We start from the raw sequence: 26,454 nt of genomic DNA, 5'->3' as shown, positions 1-26,454 counted from the left end.
ATAATAGCCTGCCCTTAGGATTTGATGGGTTATTGCCAAGCCTGACCCATGACTTGTTCCATACTTAGTGTGGAACTGCTCTATGATGTGACTTATCTCTTCTCTATTTACACATCTCAAATAAATCCCTTCATGATTTCTCTGATACAGGACAACTCCTTGCAACATAAAACGACTACTCTTCATCCTCAAAGCCCTTTTCTGCACTGGATTGAGGTGTGATGGACATTTTTGATTGAGAAGATAAAATGTTATGTCATCGTACCATTCGTTTGGTGAGACTTGTTCCAGTAGGTACTGTTGGTGTACAATTCCTGAGCATTCCGACAGGAGGGTCCACGTCAGAGCCTGACCCCTTACTAGCTTCATGGGTTGGATCTCAATATCATACTCTTGGATAATGGTGACCCACTTACCCCTCCTTTCTCCCAGCTCATTCTGCATCAGCAATGTCTTCACAGTAACATCCGACACTATGGCATGTATCTTACTCCTTAGTATATAATGCCGGAACTTCTTAATGGCCTTAACTAATGCATAAGTCTGCTTCTCGATATTGGGGTACCTCAACTCAACATCTTTCAGCGGAGTACTCATGAATGCTATTGGGTGTTCCCCTTCTTCCTCTTTTCGCTGAGTTAGAATTGCTGCACAGGTGTGTTCATAAGCAAAAGAGTAAATGTAAAATGGCCTTAGATAATATGGGCTTACCAAAACTGGTGCTTGGACAATAGCTTGTTTGATCTCTTCAAAAGCTTTTCTGGTTACCGGGGTCCATTCTATCTTGGCATCCTTCTTGAGCATGTCATTGAGTGGGCAGACTATCTCTGCAAATCTGGTTATAAATTTTCTAACAAAATTTATCTTCCCAAAGTATGACTTCAGTTCCTTCTTGCTTGCAGGGAGGTTGATCTGTAATATGGCTTTGATCCTATCAGGATCAATTGAGATCCCCTTTTCTGAAATAACGTGACCGAGAAGCTTACCTTCGGTTACTCCAAACATACACTTTTTGGGATTTAGAGATATCCCAAACTGGCGGCAGCGCTGAAAAACTTTCACATGGTCTTCTCTTTTTTTGGAGAACATTGTTAGGTCATCCATATAAATGATTATGCACCTGCCCGCCAGGTCCTTGAAGGCGATGTCCATGGCACGCTGAAATGTTGCCCCTGCGTTGATCAAACCAAAAGGCATTCTTCTGTAAGCCAACACTCCCCACTTGGTGGTGAATGCAGTCTTCAGCCGGTCCTCGTACTCAACCATTACCTAGTTGTACCCGAAATATCCGTCTAGAAACGACATCATTTGGGACCCATTGACCATTTGCAAGACCTCATCCAATGAAGGTAGTGGGTAGTTATCCTTTTCTGATGCTCTGTTCAAATTGCGGAAGTCTACCCACATTCGGATTTCACCGCTCTTTTTCCTTACTGGAACCAGATTGGCTACCCAGGTAGAATGTCTTACTGGAAAAATAATGCGAGCAACCAACAACTTTTTTACTTCTTGATAGAATAGAGGCTCTAAGAGGGCGTTTACTGGTCGCTGGCTTTGCCTAAATGGTTTTGAATCTGGCCTTAGCAGTATAGTATGTGTTATGACTGAAGTGTCATAAGTTTAAAGGTCCTTATACCCCCAAGCAATGATGTCTGGGAATTCCTTCATATTTTTGAGGATTCCATCTCTTTCTTGAGATGTGCATACCTTCCCAATCAGCACATTCTTCTGATTTTCTTTCATGCCAATGTTGATCTTATCACAAATGCCTCCTTCAGAATTACCTTCCTTACGAGATTTGAGTTGATCCCAGTCAAAGATCCTTTCCAGTTGCACTATACCTCTAGGAATAGTGTTTGTCTTGAGATTCAAGACCCCTTCGATGTCGATCTTAGCTTCCTGAAGTTCTTCCTCATCAATAATTTGTGCTACAAACACATCTGAGCTCGTGATGAATTCGATGATGTGCTTGTCGTCATCGAACACTTGGAAATTAGTGACATTGTCTCGAATGGGCGGGACTAATGTCAACTGAATCGTGAATTTCTTTAAAATCTGCATTGACAGGGGTTCCAATGAGCTCGCAGCTTGTGCCAATGAATCGGCGACCCGATTTTGTGACCGGAGAATAGCTTTGATGTTGAAAGCATCAAAACTTTCCATTATATACCACACATAGTTGCGATAGCCATTGAGTCTTTTATCGTGACATGTGTAATGCTTCCTAACTTGTCTGGCCACTACCTCTGAATCCCCAAAACAATGCAATATCCGGGCTCCCTTTTTAATGGCCAACAACAGTCCATGAACTAAAGATTCATACTCTGCTATGTTGTTAGTGCAATGAAATTGCAGTCTGTAGGCAGGGAAATAAGTTTCGCTAGTAGGGCTTATTACTTCTATTCCTGCCCTGGCTCCTCACTTGGATTTTGAACCATCAAACCTTAATGTCCAAGTCTGATTTGGGTCAGTCACCCTAATGGTTGGAGTCTCTGGGTTCTTCATTCCATCCTTTTCTGATTTAGGGACTTCCTTTCGGGGAACTACGGGCGAAGCGGTACCTTCTTGGCTAAATGTATGGGTCCTTAACACATCCGGGTGTTTCTTGCATACCTGGTTTAATGCTGCCCTACATAATGAACAGGTTATTTCAGAATGGGCAACATTGTGGACCCTGCACCATTTGGGTAGAAGCAGGTCTTCAATGAAAATTCTGCAGTTCAAGTGTTGTATTTGTTCTACGCATTTGCAGAAAAAGTCTCTGAAGCTACTAAACAACTCGTTTTCCTCTGGTGATGATGTCACATCATCATGATCCTCTACAATTCTTTCCAGATTCAGAACTGGATTCGAACATTGAACCAACAAAACTTCATTTGTTGAACTTATGTTAGCTCTGTAAGTTCCCATATCAGACTCCAAAAACAGAGTCTCATTGGTCTGGTTATACTCAGTAATCATTAGCTTAAGCCTGGGTTCAGACCCAATTCGGATTTGGTTTGCTACTCCTCTCCATGGCAGCCACATATGGGTAAAGCTTGAATGTAGCCAGCCGTTAAGGATGCAGGTCCAGTCTCGGCTGAGTAACATACCATATGCTCCTAGAATGTCCACTACCTAGATATCAATGTACATCTGGACGCGGATCTGCCATCAGCTGCATATGGATATTATTTAACTCACCCACCACACTTACCTCGGATTTATCTAATTGTGTCACTTTTTGGTTAGTCTTGGTGGGGGTCAGGCCTAAAGCAGTGCATACAGACAAGCGCATAACATTAGCTGAAGCTCCTGAATCTATGAGACAATTGTGTAGATTTTTGCCAAAGATTCTAAGTGTTAGTAAGAAAGGTGGGGGCTCCAACTTTTCCGTGAACAAATTGATAGTGGGTTCTATCGGGACTGTATCATTGTTCATTACCGAAATATCCTGAGCTCTTCCCCGTGCATGCACTCCAAAACCAGTTCCCATGGACTGATCAACCGAGGATTCCGCCTATGCAACATAATTAACTGTTGCACCTCTAGGATTTATTGGTCCTCTTTCCCTTACTTCGTTATTGACTTTCGGAGGTTGTTTTGGTGGAGCTCTTTGTCCTGGGTTCTCATCGCCTCCCTTGGATTGAGCCGGCAATGACTCTCTAAGGCTGCCCAAGACTGTATCTCTGACCTCAGAAACCCTCATTAGTTCAGCAAGGGACAAATTGATTTTGACCTTCCCGAATTCATCTACCACCAATTGGCCTAGCCTAATAACTTCTGCATCACTAGAAGGCTACTCTACTTGAGAGGGTTTAGTATTTGGGCTTTGGTTTGTGATAGCAGTTAGTTGGTTAGGGAAAATAGGTGCCTTAGGGGAAGCATGCGCTTTTTGCGGCTGACCTTGGCTTACATACTGTTGCGGCGCCTTGGGATAAACTAGGTTATTATTAGCGTTCTGGTCTGGAGGAACTTGAATATCCTTTGGAGGCGTGGAAGTAGTGTGTGGGCCACTATTGTTGTTCTGATTGCTATTGTTATAATACCCTTGGTTGCCGCGCTGGTACTGCTGGAAAGCATTTACATCTGCGGGCTGATTTGGGTCTGCCACTTCATTTTCATCCTGATCAGGAAAGAAGAAGGGTGGGATGTAGGTTTCCAAAACCAGGGCTGTATCATACCTAGGTGACGGAACTATCTCAAATCCAAGAGGAAGCATTGATTGGGATACTGTGTTTTCAACCTCCCGCTGAAATATGTTAGCTGCCACTTGAAATTCATCACACTGCAGCTCTGAGTGTTGGTTGGTATTATGTAGCCTGCACCAATTGGATAGAGCTGCCTCTGCTAGAAATACCTTGTCTGTCGGCCTGCTTTTCGGTGTTGGTGGGTTATCTAATGGAGTAGGAACTCCATCATTGTTAGGACGGGTATTCCATGTTCTAGCTGGCCTCTGATAACCTTGGTTTTGATATTGATTTTGGTGTTGGTCTTGGTGCTGATTCCTCTGGTTATTCTGCAATTGATTATTCTAGTTTCGCAGATAAGTAACTTCAGAGGAAAGCTTCTTCATTTGATCAGTCAACTCCCACATCTCATCTTTTTCCTCCTGCGTTCTAGAAGATACTACAGTGTTCTGCAGATACACGGGCTGATTAGGAGGGATTTGAGATATAGGTGGTCCAGGATGGAGCAGCAGCTGATTTGCAAGTTGCAGGGGCTGATATGCCAATTGCGGGATTGGATTCATGATAGGTGTTTGGTGGGCCAAGGCCTGACTGATCTCTTGAATTTGATTGGGCATTGGGGGTGGTCCCAATTGCAGCAATGGTCCCGCAATATTCTGGCCTAAACCCTTACTGATCTCCATGGTCTTAGCATATGCTTCTGTTAATGTAGTTGGTGGCAGTTGGGATTGTTGAACAAACATTGTTGTTAGATAATCCAGAGCTGAATAATAAATCTCCCTTGCCGAAGCATCGCTCACCACATACGGATCTTGCAACCGGGTGAAGGCCTTGTGAAATCTGTTATTGAAGGAACTAATTGGCTCGTGGCCTTGTCTCTTCACTTCTACGAACTGTTTGTACAGCTCGGTGGGAGTTGTGGGAATACCATATTTTCCTGTAAAAGTTGTCTTCAGCTTTTTCCAAGAATCAATAGACAATACTGGCAAGTGGATAAACTAGTAAAATGTGTCTTCTCCTAAAGAGTAAGGGAAGAGTCTACATGCAACATCTGCATACTCAATCCATCTGTTACGCAACGCATCCTCAAATATTTTGATATGTTCTTATGTTGTTCTATTTAGATCATTTACATGAAAGATTGAATAGAACCTATCCGGACTTTTGGGCATATCATGGTAATTAGTGAAAACTATTGGAGCAGGTTGATTCCGCGCCATCTGTGGCTGAATTAGTGGAATAAAAGGGGTAACCGGAGTTGTAGCAATTGGGACTGTGAAAACAGTGCTCTCTGGGACAGCAAATTGCTGGTTTGATGAATTGGGCTCACTAGGGTCTGCAACCCCGCAATAATTATTACACCTATAGAACTGAAATCCAGCGAATCTTTCCCGTTTTGGGCTGGACTTCAGGACTCTTTCAAATCTCTCCGGAGAGAAGGATCCAATTCGTTCCAGCTTGGCCTCCTTCTAGCGCCAATTTTGTTGACGTGTCTAAAGTTGCGGAACTGCAACTTCATTCGGCCAACGCAGAATAGAATGCTAAGAATCCTATCCTGTCTTGAGATAAGGAAATCCCTAATGCTATGTTAAATTGATCAATGGGATGACCTCAATGTTTCGGTTGTCAAGTCTTAACTGCAGGATAGCTTAGTAGTTGATGTGTTTTGCTGGAAACACAAAGGGGACTTACGGTTAGACGGAATTGGTTTCGCACAGGTTCCCTAAAATCTTAGAGTCCTATTTCATCTGATTTGCTTTTAATTGATGCTACTTCAGCTTGACTTGCGGGTTTCTTTTAATAAAAAAAGGGAAAAAGGGGGGGATAAGGATAAAGAGTAAATAAGAACAGCTAGCTGATTTAACTAAGACATCATATTTGAACACATAGATGGAAGTCTTAAAATAACTAGAAATTACCTTGCCAGCTAATTAGCACAACTAGGTAAAAACTAGTGCAATCATCTAAGGATTTTGAATTTTCAAGCTGCTAAATACAAATGATGGATCCTTAAACCCACTCATTCAAATCTAACAACCGAACTTAGCTCAAAAGGGGCTCAAACTAACCATGCAGAGGGAATAATAATCAACTATTTCCTAATGGCATGAACCACGATTTCGATCAAATACATGCATAAATAAACTGTTTGAAAATAAATACAGTTGCAGAAATATAAAATAGATGGAGAAGAGGACCATGGACTCACAGTAAAAAAAGACATAGCTTTAACATCCGTTGAATTCTGTATATATTTTGCCAGAGTTTTTGCAACAATCTTTTTTTTTCTGCCTCAAATAAAGGAGAAACTAACTCCTTTATATAGAGTTCTCAAAAATGGATGAATGGCCAAGATTAAACTTAGACAAGTGGGTCAGATTCATCCTCTATCAAAACTGCCCATACCCATAAATGGGAGGCAAAATATCAACAACAACAAAAGGGGAAACAATAACTACCAAAAAGGTAATCAATAACTACCCAAAAAGTGCACATGCACGGAGCTCAAAATTTACAACTTTGGTAGTTAGGAATGAACTTTATGTCTGAAAAAGTGCATTTTAAGATTTAAAAAGGAACATATACTTTAGGAAAGCACATTTTCCTTCTTTGCTATGGACCCTTTTTCCAACAATTCAGCCTCGTCGTGCAAATACTCCTTCCAGATGTCCCGACCTGCTGTATGCTTTGCTCGGACGTAATCCTGAAATTTGATGCATAGTTAGAACAACACCTTGCTTAGAGGCATAGGAGGATGGCGTATTTTGTATTGCATACCCTTCAGGTGGCGATCTACATGCTTCAATCCATCCTTCTAGTCAGACCGATGAGCCTCAAAACTTAATATGTCTGTATGCAGCCCACTGGCAAATTCCAGGTCCTCTATGGAGTATGCTACCTTATCAATTCTCAGCCTATCCTCCCACCTTGGTTGTACTTCATTATCGGACATACTATTCTTCCAGCCAAGGACCATTGATCTGAGGATCTTTCCACCAAGATCCCTCATGTTTGACAAAATTTCCTCGCAGTCCTCCTGCTCTTTATTAATGGTATCTTTTGTATCATTTTTCATGTTGGCAGTCCAGTACCACTCCTTGAAAATGTTGATGTCATAGGGATCTAGGATGGTAGGCAATGTGGGAATTTGAGTGTGGATCCTGAAAAGAGCCCTTATGAGGGGAAGAATCACACCAACCACCTCATGGAGCTTGAAACATTCCCTTTTCACTTCAAACATCTTGACATGAATGGTCTCTCGGTGGTGGGCCATTTCCTTCACATCTTCATTGATCTGCTCTCCCTTTTCTTTAATGTCCCGAATCCACTCCCTGACGGCCTTGGCGGTATCACGTACTCCTTCAAACTCGGTTGTAGTCCTTTATGCCAATGCCAATGGGTGAACATGGGATTCAACGGCATGTTGCAGCGGTTTCAACAGGTGATCAATGTACCTCTCAGCTTGCTCAGCACAAACTCGGTACATGTCTCTCTCAGCGGTCATTTCGTCGAGCTGTCTGAGCATATTCTGCACGGAATCTTTGAACTCTTCCCTTTCCTGCTCTTTGGTGGCTCGCCCTATTGTGATGGTCGCAATACTATAATCAACTAATGCAATCTGATCCGCTGGTTTATCTGTAGGTGGGGTGGCAATATGAATGGTGCGGTTCCTTTGCTCATCCTTAGTGATCCTAGAGTAGGTCTTGGGCTTTTTCTTACCTTTGGATTTTATTTCTCCTATGCGAGAGAAGATATCCTCCAGGTTAATAGGTGGCTTGACGACTGCCTTTCAAACATGTAAATCAAGTAGGAAGTCATGGAAAAGTACTTCTTTTCTTCAAGCTCGATCAGCTGTGTATGGATATTGTAGTTGATGATCTGAGCCCAATCGAACTTGGACTTTCCAGCGAACACCTGCTCAATAAAGTAGAACATCCATTCCTCAAAAAAATTAGATTGAGGGAGTCCCATAACCTAGCTGAGTAAGGTGACCATATCACCATACTCGTAATGAAAATCACTTCTGGGGATCATTTTACTGATCCTAATGCTTGGGGGTCTTCTTTCTTTGTACCATTCTTCGTTTATCAACGTCTTGCATTTAGCAGGATTCATGTCATAAGCGACCTACGCCTCATCAATAGTTGTAGCAATAGGATTATCGGGAAATGGGATATCAAATGCCTCCCCAATGGCCTTAGGTGTGAAATCAGCTAGCACCATCCCCTCTAGCACCACTAATCTGGTTTCTGGCTGATAATGTCTAGCAGCCTCAACCACTAGTTCATAATTTTGCACGGCCAGAGGGAAACCAGCTGCCTAAGCAATACCACTCTCCATCATCCGCCTGGGCTTGCCATAGGCATTTGGAGAGTATACCCTATTCCTGAAATCTTGAATGTCTATGTCACACAAATCCGTGTCTCCTATGTTCTCCCATACACTCTGAACCTTGGACTCCCTAACTCCTCCCCTTTGGTATTGGTACTTCATTTTCTCACCTCTGCGGGGAATGTCAGACTTGGAAACCCGAGACGTTCTGGTTGCACCAGGTGTCTTTGAGGATTCAACCGTCGATCTAGGCATCTATCTTGCACAATCGGACACGGATTACGAGACGAGATAAAGCAACGGAAAAGGGTTAGCCAAAACAGAGGATGACGTTAGTGCATAGAACCAATGATCAACGGGAAAATCGAATTTGAAAAAGCATGACGCTTCAATAGATAGAGACTGATTATTTGGAAATGAAATGCTATTTGAAGTAGAAAATTAAGTTGGTTTCGTTTAAATTTCGCCGCTTGGAGCGGGTTTCAAAAATGCTACTTCCGATTGATTATGGCGGCAAGGGCAAATGTTCTAGCTTGCAACTCAGGGTTCGAATGTTTTTGATGATTGCTGATCTTTCGCACTTGGAAAAGAGTTTTTCTTAAGTTCAGATTTAAAATATTCAAAATTTCTCTAAGTCTGAATTTTTTATTTCAACGATTAATTTCCCTAGCTGGTTTTTGTTATTGCATGCTATGCTTGATGTTTCTAAAAAAAATCATGACCTACAAAACTTCACTTTTTGATCCACTCTCTATCATCCGGTTAAACATCATGACCAATTTTGTACAAATTAATGATTTGAAGGAGATAATCGAATCATACCTGGCGGACTGCCCAACGTAGAATGATCTTCGGCCAAAAACGACCTTTTGCAAATTGCGATTCTTGAAACTTCGGAGACTTGGGCGATTTTGCAAAGTCTAACGCCTTTCAACATTTCCCTTTTACGCGGCTTTGGACTGCAAGGGTTTTTCGGGCTGAGGGAGGCTATTGAAAAGCTTAAGAACAACGCCCCCCTTGGCCTTCACGCAATTTTGTATTTCGGTATAAAAGAGGTGAATGCAAAATTTAACGTCTTTACCACACTCTCCAACTTCGTATTTTCGGCATAAAGAAAGGCTTATGCAAATTGCGGGAGTTAAATACTTCTCTTCATCACGCGATCTCGAGCTAGGAGAGGCATTTGAAAAGCTTTATGTTTGAAAAAAAAAACCCTTGGCCTTCACGCAATTTTTTATTTTCGGGCCAAAAGAACAAAATGTAAACTTTAACTTTTTGGTTTCCTGAGCGTTTTCACAAATTTCGGCCTGGAAAAGGTTTTTGAAAAGTTTAGTTTTAACGCCCTCACTTGACTTGCATTTTCAGGCCAAAAGAACAAAATGTAAACTTTTAAAAACTGACGCCTAACTCATTTCGTGATTTCGGCCTGGAAAGGAATTTTAAATTTTTTTTTAAGTTCTACGCTTTCCCTTCATTTTCATTTTCGGGCTGAGAGGCAATTTTGGAAAGTTTATAAAAATAACGCCTTGTCTCATTTTCATTTTCAGGTTGGGAGGCAATTTTGGAAAGTTTATTAAAAATAGCGCCTTTATCATGACTTGAGCGATTTTCATGTTTGCCCATTTTCGAGGTTTTCGGCCATTTTGCAAAGTTCGTAAAAATGATGCCTTACTCTTATTCTCTATTTTCGGGTCAAAAGGCCATTTTTATTAAAAGTTACCAAGTTAAAACTCTCCTCCCTAACTCACGTTTTCCGGCTCGGAAGGGTCCTTGGAAATGTTTTAAGTTACAGCCAAATTCGGCCTGAAAGGCCTTTTTTGCAAAACTCACGGGTAACTGACATTTTTGCCTACTTAGCTGATTTTCAAACTCATGCGAAAATTAGTCTCCCTTGTGAGAATTTTGAACATCTAAAATTACGAGACTCTGCAAATTCATCCCTTGGCCTTGCGACTTAAATTAACAGACACCCCATCTCTTTGCATGGCTCATGATTCAACCTTCTCATCACAGACGAGATCATGCCTGACCTCTTACGAACTCCTCAGGACCTAAGGAACCCGGCGGGCTCACTCTCCTGCAGGATCATTTCTTCACTACTACCTACTGCATCTCAAATGGCGGATAAAAATCAAAATCCCACACCAGGGGCGAGACAAAAATCAAAAAAGAGAAAGGGGGGACCCTGTCGGCGACGAGGAGTGTGTGCAACGCACAACAGATTCCTTCATCACATCTTGCATCAAACTTTCCTATATCCTCATCTCTTTTGATATAACATTTGCTTCCAAAAATTCTCAAATATCTAACTGTAGGAACATGACCAAACCATAACTCATAAGGAGTCTTACCAGAATCACCTTTTATATGCACCCGATTGAATGTGTATACAAAAGCACTAACAACTTCTCTCCAAAAGGTCTTCGGAACATTCCCTTCAATCAACATACTCCTAACAACATCCAAAATAGTTTTGTTCTTCCTTTCAACAACTCCATTCTACTGAGGGGTTCTAGGAGCAGATAATTGTCTTCTAATTCCATGCTTTTCACAAAATCAATCAAACTCACCGGATGTGAATTCTCCTCTATCAGATCTCAGACATTTTAGCTTCAATCCTATCTCTGTCTCCACCTTAGCTTTGAATATCTTGAATTTCTCCAGTGCTTCTGCTTTCTCCCTTAGAAAAGTAACCCACATCATTCTAGAATAGTCATCAATCAACAACATGGAATATCTGTCACCTTGCACACTTCTCACTCTTGTAGGACCACACAAATCAATATGCACAAGATCTAATAATCCATTAGATGTATACTGCTTACTCTTGAATGACATTTTGTTTGCTTTTCTAACTAACATTCTTTACATACCGGATTAGAAGGTTTCACAATCTTAGGCAAATCTCTAACAACTTGAGTAGAACTTATCTTAATCATGCAATCAAAATTAACATGACACATCCTTCTATACCACAACCAACTTTCATCTATCTGAGCAATCAAACAACTTTTCTTACCAGCATTCAAATGAAAGATATTACCTTTAGTCTTAGTTCCTAATGCAATCTCTATACCGGAGGCATTCAGAATCTTACATTTACCATTCTTGAATTGCAAATCATATCCCTTATCAACCATCTATCCAACACTCAAAAGATTATGCTTCAAACCTTCAACATATAAGACATCATCAGTATTATGCTTACCATCAAGAGAAATAGAACCTCTACCTCAAATTACACAAGCTTTATCATCTCCAAATCTTACTATACCGCCATCATACTTCTCCATATTCACAAATCTACTTCTATCGCCTGTCATATGATGTGAACAACCATTGTCAATTACCCATTCATCTTTCTCTTCAATCTTAGCAACCAAAGCTTTCTCCCCAACAATGCAGCTTGTAGAATCCACTGGTATTGGATTATCTTCCTTGATAGCAATAAATACAGATTCATTTTCTGAATTCCCTTTCTCAGACTCTTCATCTGTCACACCTTCATCAGTAGCATAATAACATTCCTTCTGATATTTGTACTTCTGGTTAAGCTTATAGGGCTTATCATTCTTGTCATGCTTCTCATATCTATCATGCTTATCATACTTTGACATTCTTTCAGGACACCTAGAAGCAAAATGTTCGATCTTATTACAAGAGAAACATTTCAAAGGTAACTTCCCATCATATTTACCGGCTCCCTTAGGTAATCTCGGAGCAATAAGTGCTTCAAGCTCTTCCAACTCTCTTTTCTGTTCTTCCATCCCTCTCATTTCTCTTTCATATCTAGAAACCCTAGATGAGCTTTCTCCCGAATCATACCTCTGCTTCCTGGATATAGAGGCTTTAAATGCAATCTCAAATTTACCACGTGATTCTCCAAATTCACTTAACTCAAAAGCAACAAGTTTACCAACCAGCATGTCTCTTGTCATAGTGGTCACAGTTCGGATCTCATCAATAGCAACAACTTTAGGTTTGTAAGCAGGAGGTAAGGATCTTAGCACTTTAGCAACAATCTCATCTTCTTCAAGAGTTCCACCAGCACATCTGATGTTTAGGACAAGTTCATTCACTTTAGCCATAAAGGATGATATGTTCTCATCTTCTCCCATCTTCAGCATCTCATACTTTCCTTTCAAACTCTGCAGTTTAGCAACTTTGACATGTTTATATCCTTCATACAAGGTCTCTAACTTTTCCTAGATCTCATGTGCAGTCTGCAATCCCATCACATTAGTCATCTCTAAATTGGTCGAGGCACTAAGCAATGTTTTTTTAGCTCTTATGTTATGTTCAGCATCCTTGATCTCATTTGCAATAACAGGACCATTCTGAGGAACATTGTAGACATTCTTTGTAATCTTCCAATAATCATCTCCAAGACACTTCAAGTGACACTCAATCCGGTCCTTCCATAGAGTGTAATTGCTTCCATCAAATCTCAGACTCTCTTTCTTGAAAACATAGGTTGCCATCTTGGATCTCCTCAAGCAGTCAAGCTCCTTGTGGAGGATCTAGATCTGATACCAATTGTTGGCAACAATAGTGAAAGAAAACTAAGAGGGGGGGAGTGAATTAGTTTTCATCGAATCTAACAATTTAAGCACAACTTCATATCTGATCAATTGGAACATGAACAAAGATAAGCACAATAACAACAAGACACATAACACCAAGATTTTGACGTGGAAAACCCGTTTAAGGGAAAAACCACGATGGGAACCTACCCACAATAAAATGATACTCTGTAGTAGCATGTGAAAATATTACAATGGGGAATGCACATGCATTTAGGCACATTGCCTAGAGCTCACTATTCAAAACAACAAAGGGCAACAACCCAAGGAAGACTCACTGCCTTACAAAGATCAGACAACAATCCAAATTACATGAACTGAAAGAATAGCATCTCCTAATGCCTGATGACAATTCCGGTCAAGCACATTTGCCTGCTCTGCAACACTCTCTGCTCTACACTTCTCATCGAAAGATGAATTCACTTGTTCGCACATACACCTCTCTGATAATGCAGACACAACACCAATATCCGAATTACATGAATATGACACCTATTTATACAAATTATCAACCTTGACTACAAGGTCGGCTCAACCCTTAAGACCTAAGTACAAAATTACATCATGCGATACAAGATCAACCACCGAACCAATACAATGCCATGACGGCATAGCATGGACCCAAATCAAATCCACGAACATGCAACACCACCAGAAATCTCGCCAAGATCATCCACAACACGCTACACCACCGAAAATGTCGCATAACACGAAGAACATCACCAGACCCATAAGATCCTCAATAACGCACACAATGATCAATGCGGACCAGCAAAAAAAATAGGACACGATTAGGAAACACCAACAAGCACATTAGAACCATTTGCAATAGCTACACCAACACCACTTAATCAAATCTTCATCAATTAGCATGCTGATACTCAAGAACACTCAACAACAGCAACTGGGACTAGAAAGATAACTTGCTGAGCACCAAATCACGAACCATCTGAATTGAAGATATACATGAACATCCCAAACACTCTCTAAAATCCGCAACTCAAGATATAATCATTCTGGAGCACAACGGATCAAATACCAAAAACACTGCAACACTGAACACTAAAAACCAATCCTCATACCGGAATCCATAACTCGATCAAATCACCACATAGCATCATGAAACCAACACTGAATCAACAAGAGATACTTCATTACTGGAATCACAAATCTGCACCAACACATCTGGAACATACCAATTGAAACAACCAAACCAACTCTCTGCAATATCGGAACATAGGAATATGTTGACATCAATGATAACATATCCTAGCAGGAGCAATATCCAACAAAAGATCTAGATACTACCGGAAATAGTGGTAAGAGAGCCTACTTCATGGTGTTGGAGTCATTGGATGATAATAAGGGAATGGGAGTAGATGATGAAGATGATGATGGTTACGTAGTAAAAGAGTTACTTTTCTCTGAAATAAAAGGACTAAAGAAGACGATACTTGAGGAAGTGAAAACTCTGAAAAATTATCTCGAAATTGGAAAGAAAAGAGAGAACTATAAATGAGTTGTACGTTGAAATAGAAGAAGCAAAAAGGATTGAAGAAATACTGACAAAAAGATAGTGAAACAAAGATAAGGACTGTGAAAAACTAGGAGAAAAAATTGTTGCATTAAGAAAAGATCTTCATCTTGACAAAGCAAATAATTAGATAAAGATGAGGTTTGAGAAGAGCACAAAGATGTTGGATTAGATTATTGGAAGTCAAAGATCACCACATACCAAAACCGGCATAGGCTTTACTAAAGAACATAAAGGAAAGAAGGTAGAGCAATCTGTGGGGCTGGAAGCAGTGTGTGCGGAAGATAAAGGGTTCAAAAGTTCAAAAACAAAGCAAGTTGTGACAACTAAAGAGAGAAAGAAGATGGATGATGGCATAGTTGAGCTACTTGCCATTAGCAAAAACTCGCCAAGGCCTGAAAAAAAAACTCGGGAAAAACTTGGTCAGTTCTCGGCAACTTAAAAAAATGCTTAAATTTAATTAGAAATGCATTTTTTTTGCAAAATTCAATGAGAAGATGCATCCCATGAGTCAATAAATGAGAACGCAAAAGAAACAAGCGGAGTCTAGATATATTTAAACGCAAAGTGAGTACAAAATCGCATCCTCATAAAGGATGCTGATGGTTGGAAGCAAAATAGCAAATAGTTTTTGTAGAACTAAAAGTAAATAAATAAATACAATTACATCTTCCTCTTCCCAACTCTAGTAAAAACTAAGGGAGAGTTAGAACTAGAGGGTCTAGTCCTAGAATTCTGTTGTGGGCGTGATTGTGCCTCCTTGCTCGGTATGACTAGCTCAATTTATGGCTCATCCTCCATCCTAGATGTAGCTATGTCTCTAGCTACACCTGGCACTGGCAATGACTCCTCATCCTTTTCATCCTCCTCAATGTCATCCAGTGTGAAACCAAATCCACCCCCCTCCTCCTCCGTAGCCTACCTCTCCAAATCATTGATGTCATCCTTTATAAACAATGGAGGCTACTTCTGTGATATCTAATCACTGTAAGGATCTATATCATCCAAATCAATTGGACCAGCTGGTGCTACCTCTACCTTCCTTATGCATGACCGAAGATTATATTGCACAAAGACAAGGTCATTGAGGCATTTTTTAGCTAACTTGCTGTTTGGTCCCTTAAGTGTCAGTTTAATTCACACAGTATAGAGAGTAATACACAGACAATTATTCAGACAATTTCATAAAGTGCTTAATAGAAGATCATAGAATCACATAGGCAAAAAGATATGTCCTTTATTGCATTCCAGAAAATTCAGTACATTATCATTACTACCGTCGAGGTTCCCTTACCTAGCAATATATACTACTTGGCAGTTGGTCGAGGTACCAACCGCCATAACTGACACTGACATAGGAACCCACATGGCTAACTCATTACAAAAGTATTATTAAAACATAACTAATAGTATTATTCCTATTTTTTGCCTAACACTTGCTCCTCTTCTTCGTGTCGATGGCCTCAAACAAGCTCCAATTGCACTCACAACTAGATGAACTACAAGGTTGACATAAGATTCTGAGGGAAATTTTTTTGAGATTTGGGGTATTTCCACCCCAACTTTGCCACCAAGCATCTACAATTTAAAATTAGGTTGAGGGTAGCACCCCTCGCCGAGGTCTGAGGGTGAGAAAGAGAGGGGTAGAGAGATAGGTCTAGATCTTGGGGGAGAGAGGAGAGAGTGAGATGGAGAGTGGTAGAGAGGGGGATAGAGGAAGAGTGATAGGGAGATAGATAGATCTAAAATTCAGGGCAGATAAAGTGAGAGAGATAGAGAGAGCGAAAGGATATTGATAGGAGCATACTGATTACTAAAATCTGACTATCTGAAAAATTAAAAGATATTCTAAAACCTAGAATTTGCATTATTACTCCTAGAGACCTGAAACCACTCTCAAACATCCTGCCAATATATACATGAAATATAACTTAAAGTACACTTATACTTAAATGTTATGTTTCATGTATATATTATGATGAAGAGAATGAAACTGACCTGAAAAAACAAAAATAGATAATTTTTTGACATGCTTGGGCCTCTTTTTTTAGTGTTGCCAAGTTTTTTATAGAAACTTGCCGAGTTTTTGTGAAAAACTTTTTGGTGAGTTTTTATGGTGAGTAAAAGTCGTATTTACTCGCTAGGCAAAAAAACTCAGCGAGTTTTAACTACCCGCCGAGTACTTGGCGAGTAGTGCATCTATGGATGATGGTTTCTTTCAAGTTTGGAGGCAACATAGAAGATCCAGAAGGCAAGTATGAAGAGGACAAGAATTCAATACCAGGTTCAATTATTCTTTTTCTAGTTATTGTTTTAATTGCAATAATTTTGGTCATAGGGAAGTGGATTGTAGAAGAGATCCAATTAGATAAAATAATTTTGTCAGTAGAAATGTGTTTGCTCCATTATTCGATTTTAATATCATTTATCATAAGTGTAACAACTTTGGTCACCAAGAAATTGTAGAAGCCAATTTGTGAGTAGTTTTGTACCAAAATACAAGGGGATAGTCTTGTAAGACAAAGAGATGATTCCGAGAAGGTTTGGAAGAAGAAACCAAAAGAGCAAAAGCTCGAGAAGTCTTTGGTAGCTCAGACAACAGTTCATGCTCAGAAGGAGAAGAATTTATTGATTATTGATAGTGGATGTTCAAGTCACATGACCGGAGATAAAAGCAAGTTCATGAATCTCAAACTATGATAGAGATGTTACCCTTGGTAAAAAATTTGTTCCTTAAATCGCCGGAAAGGGTACTTCGAGTCTTGGTAAATACTAAAAATAGGCTGGATGAATCCACTACATGATCACTAGGAAAAAGGGGACATTACAATTTTTCTTTGCTTCTTGTGAATTTCCTAAGGGGCATAACCTTCATAATATTGTGACACGGAAATAGGATAACTTCATAGTCCAAAGCATAGCTTTAAAACTGGCTCAATACTTGTGAAACATTTTGACAACCTAGAAACTCACCCATTTACACAAGTAAGCTTTGGAGAGTTTTAGAGAGAAACTTGTGGTAAGGACTTGATGAGTTTGCATGAGAAACATGTGTACTTTGAGTTTTTCCAAGTTGTGAGTTTTGAAACTATGGTCCAATGCATGCTACCAATTTTTCCTCCCATGTCCAATATTAATCTTTGTGGAGAAGGATCAAGGTGACACAAATCCATGAATGTTGAGAACTCCTAAATTTCTTGTAAATTTTGATGCTACTTTGTACTCATCAATGGCACCCCCAACCTTATTTAGAGAGTTTAGGTGCAAATGTTTACTTAGAAATAGAGGCAACCTCCTTAACCACATTGGGGCAGTACTTGGTAGATCCTCTAGTAGATCGAAATCAAGAGACCAATGTTTCATAAATAGGTCTGATTTCTTCATGAACCATGGCCCTTTGAAAAACTTGATCTTTCACATGTTTTGATGAATAAAAATGCCTGGAAATATCCATTAAGAATCATCATTTCTTTACAGCCTAAGGCCTTATAGTATTCCTAGACTGTGTTAGTTCAAGGAAGGCACAAATGAATCTCATATGAGAGCTCTTTCTTTTAGCATCAAAATATTTTTCTCCATTTCATTTATGGAGAAAAACATCATTGGCAAAGTTTCCATTTTAAGATAGTAACTATTTTCCTTTTTCATGGGGAAATCGGGCCTAGTGAATTTTCTACTACCACAGTGCTGAAGGATTCTTGTAGATCTTCTTTGAGGATTTTTAGTGCTTCTTGAAAACAACAGATCTAAAATTGTAGTTTGGATTAGAGGGATACTTCTCCAAAAGGAGACCGTAAATTTATGTAGGAAGCAAGTATTATGTTGAATGATCTGCTGGTTGTATGGGTAAGATATTTTTTGGATTTGTATGGAAGGGCATGTATAGGATGGGATTCCAGCTAAGAAAAATGGTAGAGAAGGGACATATTGGATGTTCTAGATCACAAATAAAGTGTTTCTATCAAAGAGGTCAACCGTTTAAATGGAGCTCACTTATCGTCTGACAAAACTATCAAGTTCTCTTTACCTGGTATAAATTCATCTCCTAAAGCTCTGGACATCTTCTTGGATATGGTAGAAATATCAACTAGTACAGATAGTTATAATGTTCCTTGTAGCGTAGTTAACTGAAAAGACTGAAAGAACACAGAGATATCATCAACCCTTCTTCAGAAAGAGGAAATTTTCAAGAATACCATTCTTTTGCAGTTAATTCTCAATTAAGTGTCAAATTGAACACAAAAGACATATTTCAACAAATGAAATACAAACTCCAAATCAGATCACAAACTCTCCTCTAATAGAGAAAAAAGATGAATTGTATAAAGTTATAAACCCAATGAATTGAAGATATGATTCAAACCAAAGTGCAATACCTCTTGATGATAAATAGTTGTTTTCTAGCCAATGATTGAATATATTTTGCACACTTTGACATCTACTTGCTCCAAATCAAGATGAAGAAATGATAGATTTGATTTCAATTTATGGAATTTTGATGAGATGGATGAATGGCTAGGATTTTGTCTTGAATTATGAATTTACCCCCATTACTGGTGGAATGGATTTGTGATGTCCCCATCTGAATGATAAAGCCCCAAAATCAAACAGAAGAAAGCTCCTTGTACGTAATGATCAGGAAACAAACCCGTCTCTACTCATATGTTATACAGATGCAGCAATAACATATGCAATTTATGGGGTATATAAATGATGAGTTCATAAAGGGCAGCGACTACACTTTAGTAAGAATGACCAAGATTATTGTAAGATATGATAATGCAACAATATAATATTCAAAGAACGGGTGGTGACCGACTCTATATGATATCTGGGTAACAACGTATATGATTCATGGTAGCAATAGACGACACTAATTCTTTCTGTCAAGATGCATTCACTAATACCAATCACAGGGTGGTTATGATATTAACCGATTACTTAATATCCTAAAGTTGCGTATGAAGGGATGTGATCTTGTTAATGATCATATTAGCCATGATTTTAAAAAAGAATGATGCAATAGGTAAGAGATGCAATGCTAGATGGAAACCTCCTCTGCAAGGGCACTTTAAACTGAATTTTGATGGGGCCTCTCGTGGTAACCCTGGGCCAGCTGGGGTAGGCATGGTAATTTATGATCACAATGCAAATTTTATTCGAGTTAAGTGTCATGCTATTGGTTTTAAAACTAACAATTATGCGGAATTTCATGCTTTGTCTTTTGGATTGGATATGGCAATCTCTTTGGGAATTAAGGACTTAATAATTGAAGGTGATTCTATGGTGATTATTCAATGTGTTATGAAAAAGAAATCGAATTGTTGGAATTTGCAGTATATACTTGATCTCATTTTACAAAAATTAGAATTGTTTGAATCTTTCTTGTTATCCCATTGTTACAAAGTTAATAAGATTGCGGATTATTTGGCAAATTTAGCTATTGATAGCAATGCTAATCAGCGAGAGGTGGGTTTTGAGGAAATTCCTTCTAGGGTATGGGAAGGTTTGCAGCAATAGTTATGTGATTTTCTTGAGTAATGTTAATGTAAAATTTTATGATGATAATTATTCCCGCTTTCCCCTTTCATTTCAAGTATCCATGTTCGTTGTCTGGAGGAGAGTTCGAGCTCATGGTCTTTGATACAATAGTGTTTTTCCAAAGGTTTTTTGATACTTTCTTTTTTGGCAGGAGGGTTTTTGGCTCATAGGATTTGGCACAGGGCTTTGGAAAATTCTGTCTTTTTCCATTGATAGCAGCTGTGGAGTCTACATTTGAAAATTATCTGATGGGTTTTACATATGGGCTTTATGTAAAACTGATATTATATGTGTTGTGATTGCATTTTGTATGTGGTTTTGGGCGGGGTGTATAAACTGATCTGTTAGATACTATAGGTTTATTTTATGAGTTGTGACCAAAGGTTTTCTTCCCAGGGTTCTTTCCTCTGGTATGCTCTTTGAATCTTGTGTAAAAAATAAAAAATATTAATAAAAAAAGTTAGTGGAATAATCCACTTTTATTGGAAAAAAAAAATATTGTTACCAACAAACAAATCGTATCACACAACCTTCAAAGGAGAAGAGGCACGATTGGGTGAGGAGTTCCCACGCCTCTCCAAAGAGGCACGAAAATGTATAAAGTATATCTCATTTCCATTCGCAAAGGAAAAAGAAAAGGAAGGACAACATCAATTTATATGCTAATCGGTTTACAGCAATAATATAAACCCATTCCATCGTGGAGGATTACGGGATTATTCTAAGGGAACTTATAGCAGATTGTGTAGGCTGTCAAGGGGGAATTTCATTCTATTATGGAATTCGAACTAAATGTCTAGATCATGTCGCAGACTTGTGAAGTTATGGATGTATGATTTAAAAGAAATATAAGAAGACAGCGCTTATTTACAAATGACAAAAAAGAAGGTGTAACGTGGTTAATAAGGTGGTATTCTGAATCTGCAAAAGGTATAGGCAGACCAACCGGATGAACATCAATCACATACGAAGACCCAAACAAATATATATCTGACTGAATCCAATAATAGGAATGGAGAAAAACATATATTAAGTCAGTAGGCTTTATATTTATCTTGCAATGTGGAAGCAGACTAAAAAGGAAGGAATACCACGTGGAGGGGTCTTTTATCTGACATAGATATCAAAATTAAAGAAAGAGGACTTCAATAGGAATTCAGATTTATTAATATTAGAATAAGTTTACCAACAATGCTTTGTGGGCCCCAAACAATAATTACTCAGATTCTTATAGTAAAGGGATGCTCAAATGCTGATTGCATCAGTTAGAAAAGATTTTGGAGATTCCACAATTATTTTGTGTTTTTAGCAGCAGCTCCACTAAATAGGATGGGACCCACTTGGAAGACTTTTGATGTTTAAGATTGAAACATATTTGTGAAGAGTTATAGGAGACTTGGAGCTGACCAAATAGCAGATTTATAACTTCAACAACAATAGAATAAACAAAATGAAGATGATTTATGGTCAAATAATAGGAGGTTGAAAGGGAGAACTATTGCACAAGTTATGAAGAATCTATTTTATTATGGCTCCAATTTGGAGGTTCAGTTGAGCAGAAGTAATGTATAACATAAGGCATATATCTCAAGTACATGAATCAGAGAAAGTAATCAAGATAAGTCCTATCCTTGAACTATTCTAAAAATTTTAAGTTAAATATCATAATAAAATGTCTTTAGTTTGGATAATTTTTGTATTACAGTTCTCACCTTAAGTTGTAATTATTGTTTCAGGATTAAATTAAGGAAATTCCCAAATGAGGACATTACAGGATTTATAGAGGTGGCAGCTATTAGCCATTTTCATGGAGGAAATTAGCTAGTTATCTCATTTAAATAAGCAGATAACTTTGTTGATTGATGAGTTAATTGATTTAATTGAATAGTTAACTGAATTTATTGATTTGCTAATTATGTGGATTGATTATGGAGAATAAATCATAATTGTTATTAAATTATTTGTGGATAATAGAATTATTTGGATTAATTTTAATATTTCAATATTTAATCAATTTGATTTTGATAACGCCAATTAATTAAGGTAAGATGAATTATTCTAATAAGTGGAAGAGTTATATTGTTTGGTGTCAATATGGGAACAATGGTATGAAGATGAGCATGTGTGAGATTTCAATCCCTACACTCAAAATCAGTCCAAAACATAAATCTTCAAAGATGAAAAATTAAGAATTTAAGTAGATCTCTTCTTCAATGCCAAGAGTTGCTTGTGCAATCAAAAAAAAATTCACTGTTCTTTTGTTTGATGCCAATGGTTGCTCATACAATGAACAAATTCCTGCTGAAATGAAACACACTAAGCGAGGGAAGCAATGGACCAAAAGTAGGAATGATGATAGAAAAAAATTCATCCTATGTATAGAGAATTATAAAGTTAAATAGAAGATATAGCATAAAAAAAATCACGAGTTAAAAAAAAATGTTCCTATCTTAACTTTTTTTATAGCCAGGATCTTTTATGCTTAGACTTACAAGCATATCTGAAAAATTAAATCCATCCAAGAGAAACCATTTGGATTGCTCAGTTAAACAAGAAATGTACCTATCTTAACTTTTTTTATAGCTAGGATCTTTTACGCTTAGACTTACAAGCATACCTGAAAAATTAAAGAATTCCAAGAGAAACCATTTGGATTGCTCTTCTTTAAGAGAGTCTGAACTGGCTGAAGTTTCTGAACTAATATGTCACAAGCATGTCGAACTGCTTCACAGCTTTCCTCAGATGTGGTGCTTCCAGCTGTAATGCCTCCATGTGCTAAGCTGATACTGTCTGACTGAAATAGTCTAACTTTTGCCATTATATCTGCACTTAAACCTGGCCATAACTGACCAAGAGCATATGCTGTCATCTGCTTTACCTTAGTCCAAATTCCCTGACCTAACTCAACTCCTCCCACCTCTACAGCAATAGAACCATCTTCAAATATGGTTACTCTTGCTGGTCTAGAAGAAAGTCTTACTACGTAAAAGCATGGTACCAAGGATAAGCCTCTTTTAAACCATCGGTTAGTAGCATTAAACTCTCTAATATTCTCCATTCTCTCATAGAAAGATGCAGATTGCTTTAGTTTCTCCCATATTGATGGCAATGTATAACTAACAGGACTCTCCACAGAAGATCCATAGAAGAGCTTGGCACTTTCAAGAGTGTGAATGTTCTTCTCTCTTACAACAACTGAATCCAAACCTAGAATTGAGGCAACATGCTCAATAATGGTTTCAGCAAAGAAAGATCCCTGTGTTTCTCCAGGGCCCCTCATTGCAGACTTGCTTGGTAGATTTGTTTTACATACTTTATAGTCAACTGAGAAAGCTCCCCAGTTGTATTTCATCATTGTTTTTACTATAGTATAGGGAAGCATAGGGCTAAAATCAACCGTAAATCCTGCATCAATGAATAAATCCACATGCAAAGCTGTAATTTTTCCATCATTTTTTAACCCAACTGTATAGTTTGCCTTGATAGGATGTCGTCCACCACTCATAATCATGTCTGTTTTACGATCAAGGTACATTCGGACAGGACGCTTCAATTTGTATGCAGCCAATGCACATGAAACTGCAGCCTGCAAATGTTAAAGGAGAAATTGAATTCAATACAACATATACTTGAAAGGAAAGCATGGTGCAATCTGTGTGGAAGTATACTAGAGGTTCATTCAAACAAACATATAAAGCAAATTCTGTTATCTCTCCAAAAAAAATATTCTGATTAAATTTGCGGGGCTGCAAAATTGTGAAATCAGACTAAATGACTAAAAAGTAAAAAATTGACTAGTTAACATAAAACCATTCATACATTTTCAATTCAATGGGAATTACTTCTTTCATGCAAGAAACAGCAGTGGTGAAACTGTTGATGAGATTCATGTTTGGCATTGGCTGGTCAGCATAACTGTAAACACATTCAAAAAGATGTCTTCTTCCTATACACCGTCAAGACAACTTGTAATTATTTTATTTTCATTATAGACTGCTTTGACAAATCCTTTATGTAGCAATGAATTTTTCTTGAACCACCTTAATATACATTAGAAACACACTCCATTAGTACAAGATTTTCTCAGTTGCTTCTAATTTTTTCAATTTAAGTTCCTAATCACATCTTTATCAAAGTGAACTCTATCACAGAGCATTATTCTGGTTTGAGAGTCTTGTATAATCATTAGCAAAACCAATAATGGAATGTGTTCTTTCCGTTCAATTTTTCCTGTAAATTTTGAAGATTTAAAATGCCCCTTATTGCTCAAGATCTAAGTGATCCAAAAGGATCTGGTATTGAAAATTCTTCATCAACTTGAGGCTTTCCAGAAACAATCAGCAATAGAAAACACTTAGTTTTATCAGCAGAATGAGAAGGCAATTTCCCAAGAGGGGAATAGGATTTGAAATCATCAGTTCTCTAATAGGGGCAGTTCACAACAGCTGAGGCAGTTACAAAAATTTCTATCTCCTTAAAGGGGCAGCTTCACGAATACTCTGATGCTGGGATCTTCAAGTACACAAGGTCATCCCAGCATCTATATAAAAGCATGAGGAGAATAAGTTGCATCATCAGAGGCTTGTGTGAGTGTTGTAGTTGTTGAATTGAAAACTCAGCTTTGAGAGACATTAGAGACTTCAAAAGTGAGCAATTGGAGCAGCTAGAACTTGTATATACTCTCTATACTTGTTTCTTGTTTAAGAATATTTGTTAGAAATATGATTGCCTCTGCTAGCTGTTTTTTCCTAATGGGGTTTCCTAGGATAAATTTTCAAGTTATGTTTTGATTACTTCACCATTTCTGCTTTTAATAATCAGAACTGCACAACATTCTAGTATCTAATACTTTCATTTGGATTGAGCAAATGGGACAATTGTTTGAATTGGTGATCTGGTAGTTTCTATAAGCATTTATCAGTAATTATAGATCACTTTGGTACAAAAAAGATTTCTAATATTGGAGAAATAAGATACGACCGAACTATAAATAACAGGTCACATAGTGGACTGATAGCTTAGTGGTAGACTAGCATAGAAACAAATGGGAAGTCCTAGGTTTGAGTCCTAGTTAGTCTAAGGAAAGTTTTATTGGCACCCGATTTTTCTTCTTCTAAAAAAAATGTTTTGAATCATATATATAGCCAAATGTTAGGTCATTCTTGTCAAATCAATCTCGACCATGTTATGTTTCATGTCAAAATGTCTAAATCATTAGGTGTTAGTATGTCTTGGTCTACTAACCATGGTTGATAAACTTGCAGAGTATTGACAAAACTCGTGAGTACTTGCGAGCCAAAAGCCATGGTGAGTTACTCGCCAAAAAACTCATCAACCATTTTTTTAAAAACTCACAGCAGTTTTTGCCAAAAACTCACAGTTTTTCATGAAAAATGTGCCTAAACTAGTATGCCTTTGGTTTTTTCACCTAAATTTGTTATGTTAAATATTTTATATGATTTTTGAAACATTTTTGTAAACAAAAAGTGAAAAACGACTAATTTTGCTCTTAAGTGATAAAATTGTGAAAATGGTGTGCTGCCCCTACACCTTGTTTAGGGTGTTGTCGCTAGACCCCCACAAGGAGTGCTACCCTTGATCCTATTGGGGACATTGCCCCCAAACCTTCACAAGGGGCAATACCTCTTGACCCCTTTGGAAGCATTGCCCCCAAAACCACCATGAGGGACACTGCCTTTCAACCCTATTGGATGTTGCCCCCCAAACCCCCATGAGGGACATGACCCCTCAACCCCATTGGGGTCTATGATATATATTTAACTATAATTTTGATATATATATTATGAAAATCAATAATATGTTTTGTAAATTTAGTAATACGTGTTTTTTGAGAATATTTTTAAAAATATATGTATTTTAAAATGTTCAATAAAATTGCCAAGTTATTGCTGACTTTGTTGGCGGTAATATTGTACGAGAATAAAACCGTGGTTAATTAAGTAGTACTTGTCTTTGTTAGTATGGTAACCGAGGGATGGTAGTTACGGGTGCGACGGGAGTCTAACACAGATGAGGAGGATGCTGATAGTGGCAGGGAGGAATCCGCTGACACCTCCCAGGTGAGCGGAGGGAGTTTTCAGTTGGCAGGTAGAGGGGGTGACCAATTGCCAGAGGAGGAGGTAATGGAATCGGTGGGTGTCAAAGGATCCTCACCAGCAAACACTACTCCAGCATCGAATCCGGCTAGGGTTCAGTTTACACCAACACACCTACCAAAGACTTGCCAATTGGTGGTGCCACGTTCAATGGGGACACTCAATACAGTCACCACCGT

At 38.4% G+C, this 26,454-nt stretch overlaps 1 protein-coding gene across 2 annotated transcripts in view; it reads right to left on the bottom strand.

The window, feature by feature from the left end:
• The window catches only part of LOC131033161 (indole-3-acetaldehyde oxidase), a 111,099-nt gene that overhangs the window by 22,063 nt on the left and 62,582 nt on the right, over positions 1 to 26,454 (bottom strand). For both annotated transcript variants that reach the window (XM_057964296.2, XM_057964297.2), the window contains exon 6: positions 22,777 to 23,745. In XM_057964296.2, the coding sequence (XP_057820279.1) occupies positions 22,777 to 23,745 (969 nt within the window). The remainder of the gene's footprint in view (positions 1 to 22,776; positions 23,746 to 26,454) is intronic.

This window comes from Cryptomeria japonica, chromosome 6 (genome assembly GCF_030272615.1).
Source record: "Cryptomeria japonica chromosome 6, Sugi_1.0, whole genome shotgun sequence".
NCBI lineage: Eukaryota > Viridiplantae > Streptophyta > Pinopsida > Cupressales > Cupressaceae > Cryptomeria > Cryptomeria japonica.
Note: the sequence above shows the minus strand (reverse complement) of the source record. Positions and strands in the feature narration are given on the sequence as shown.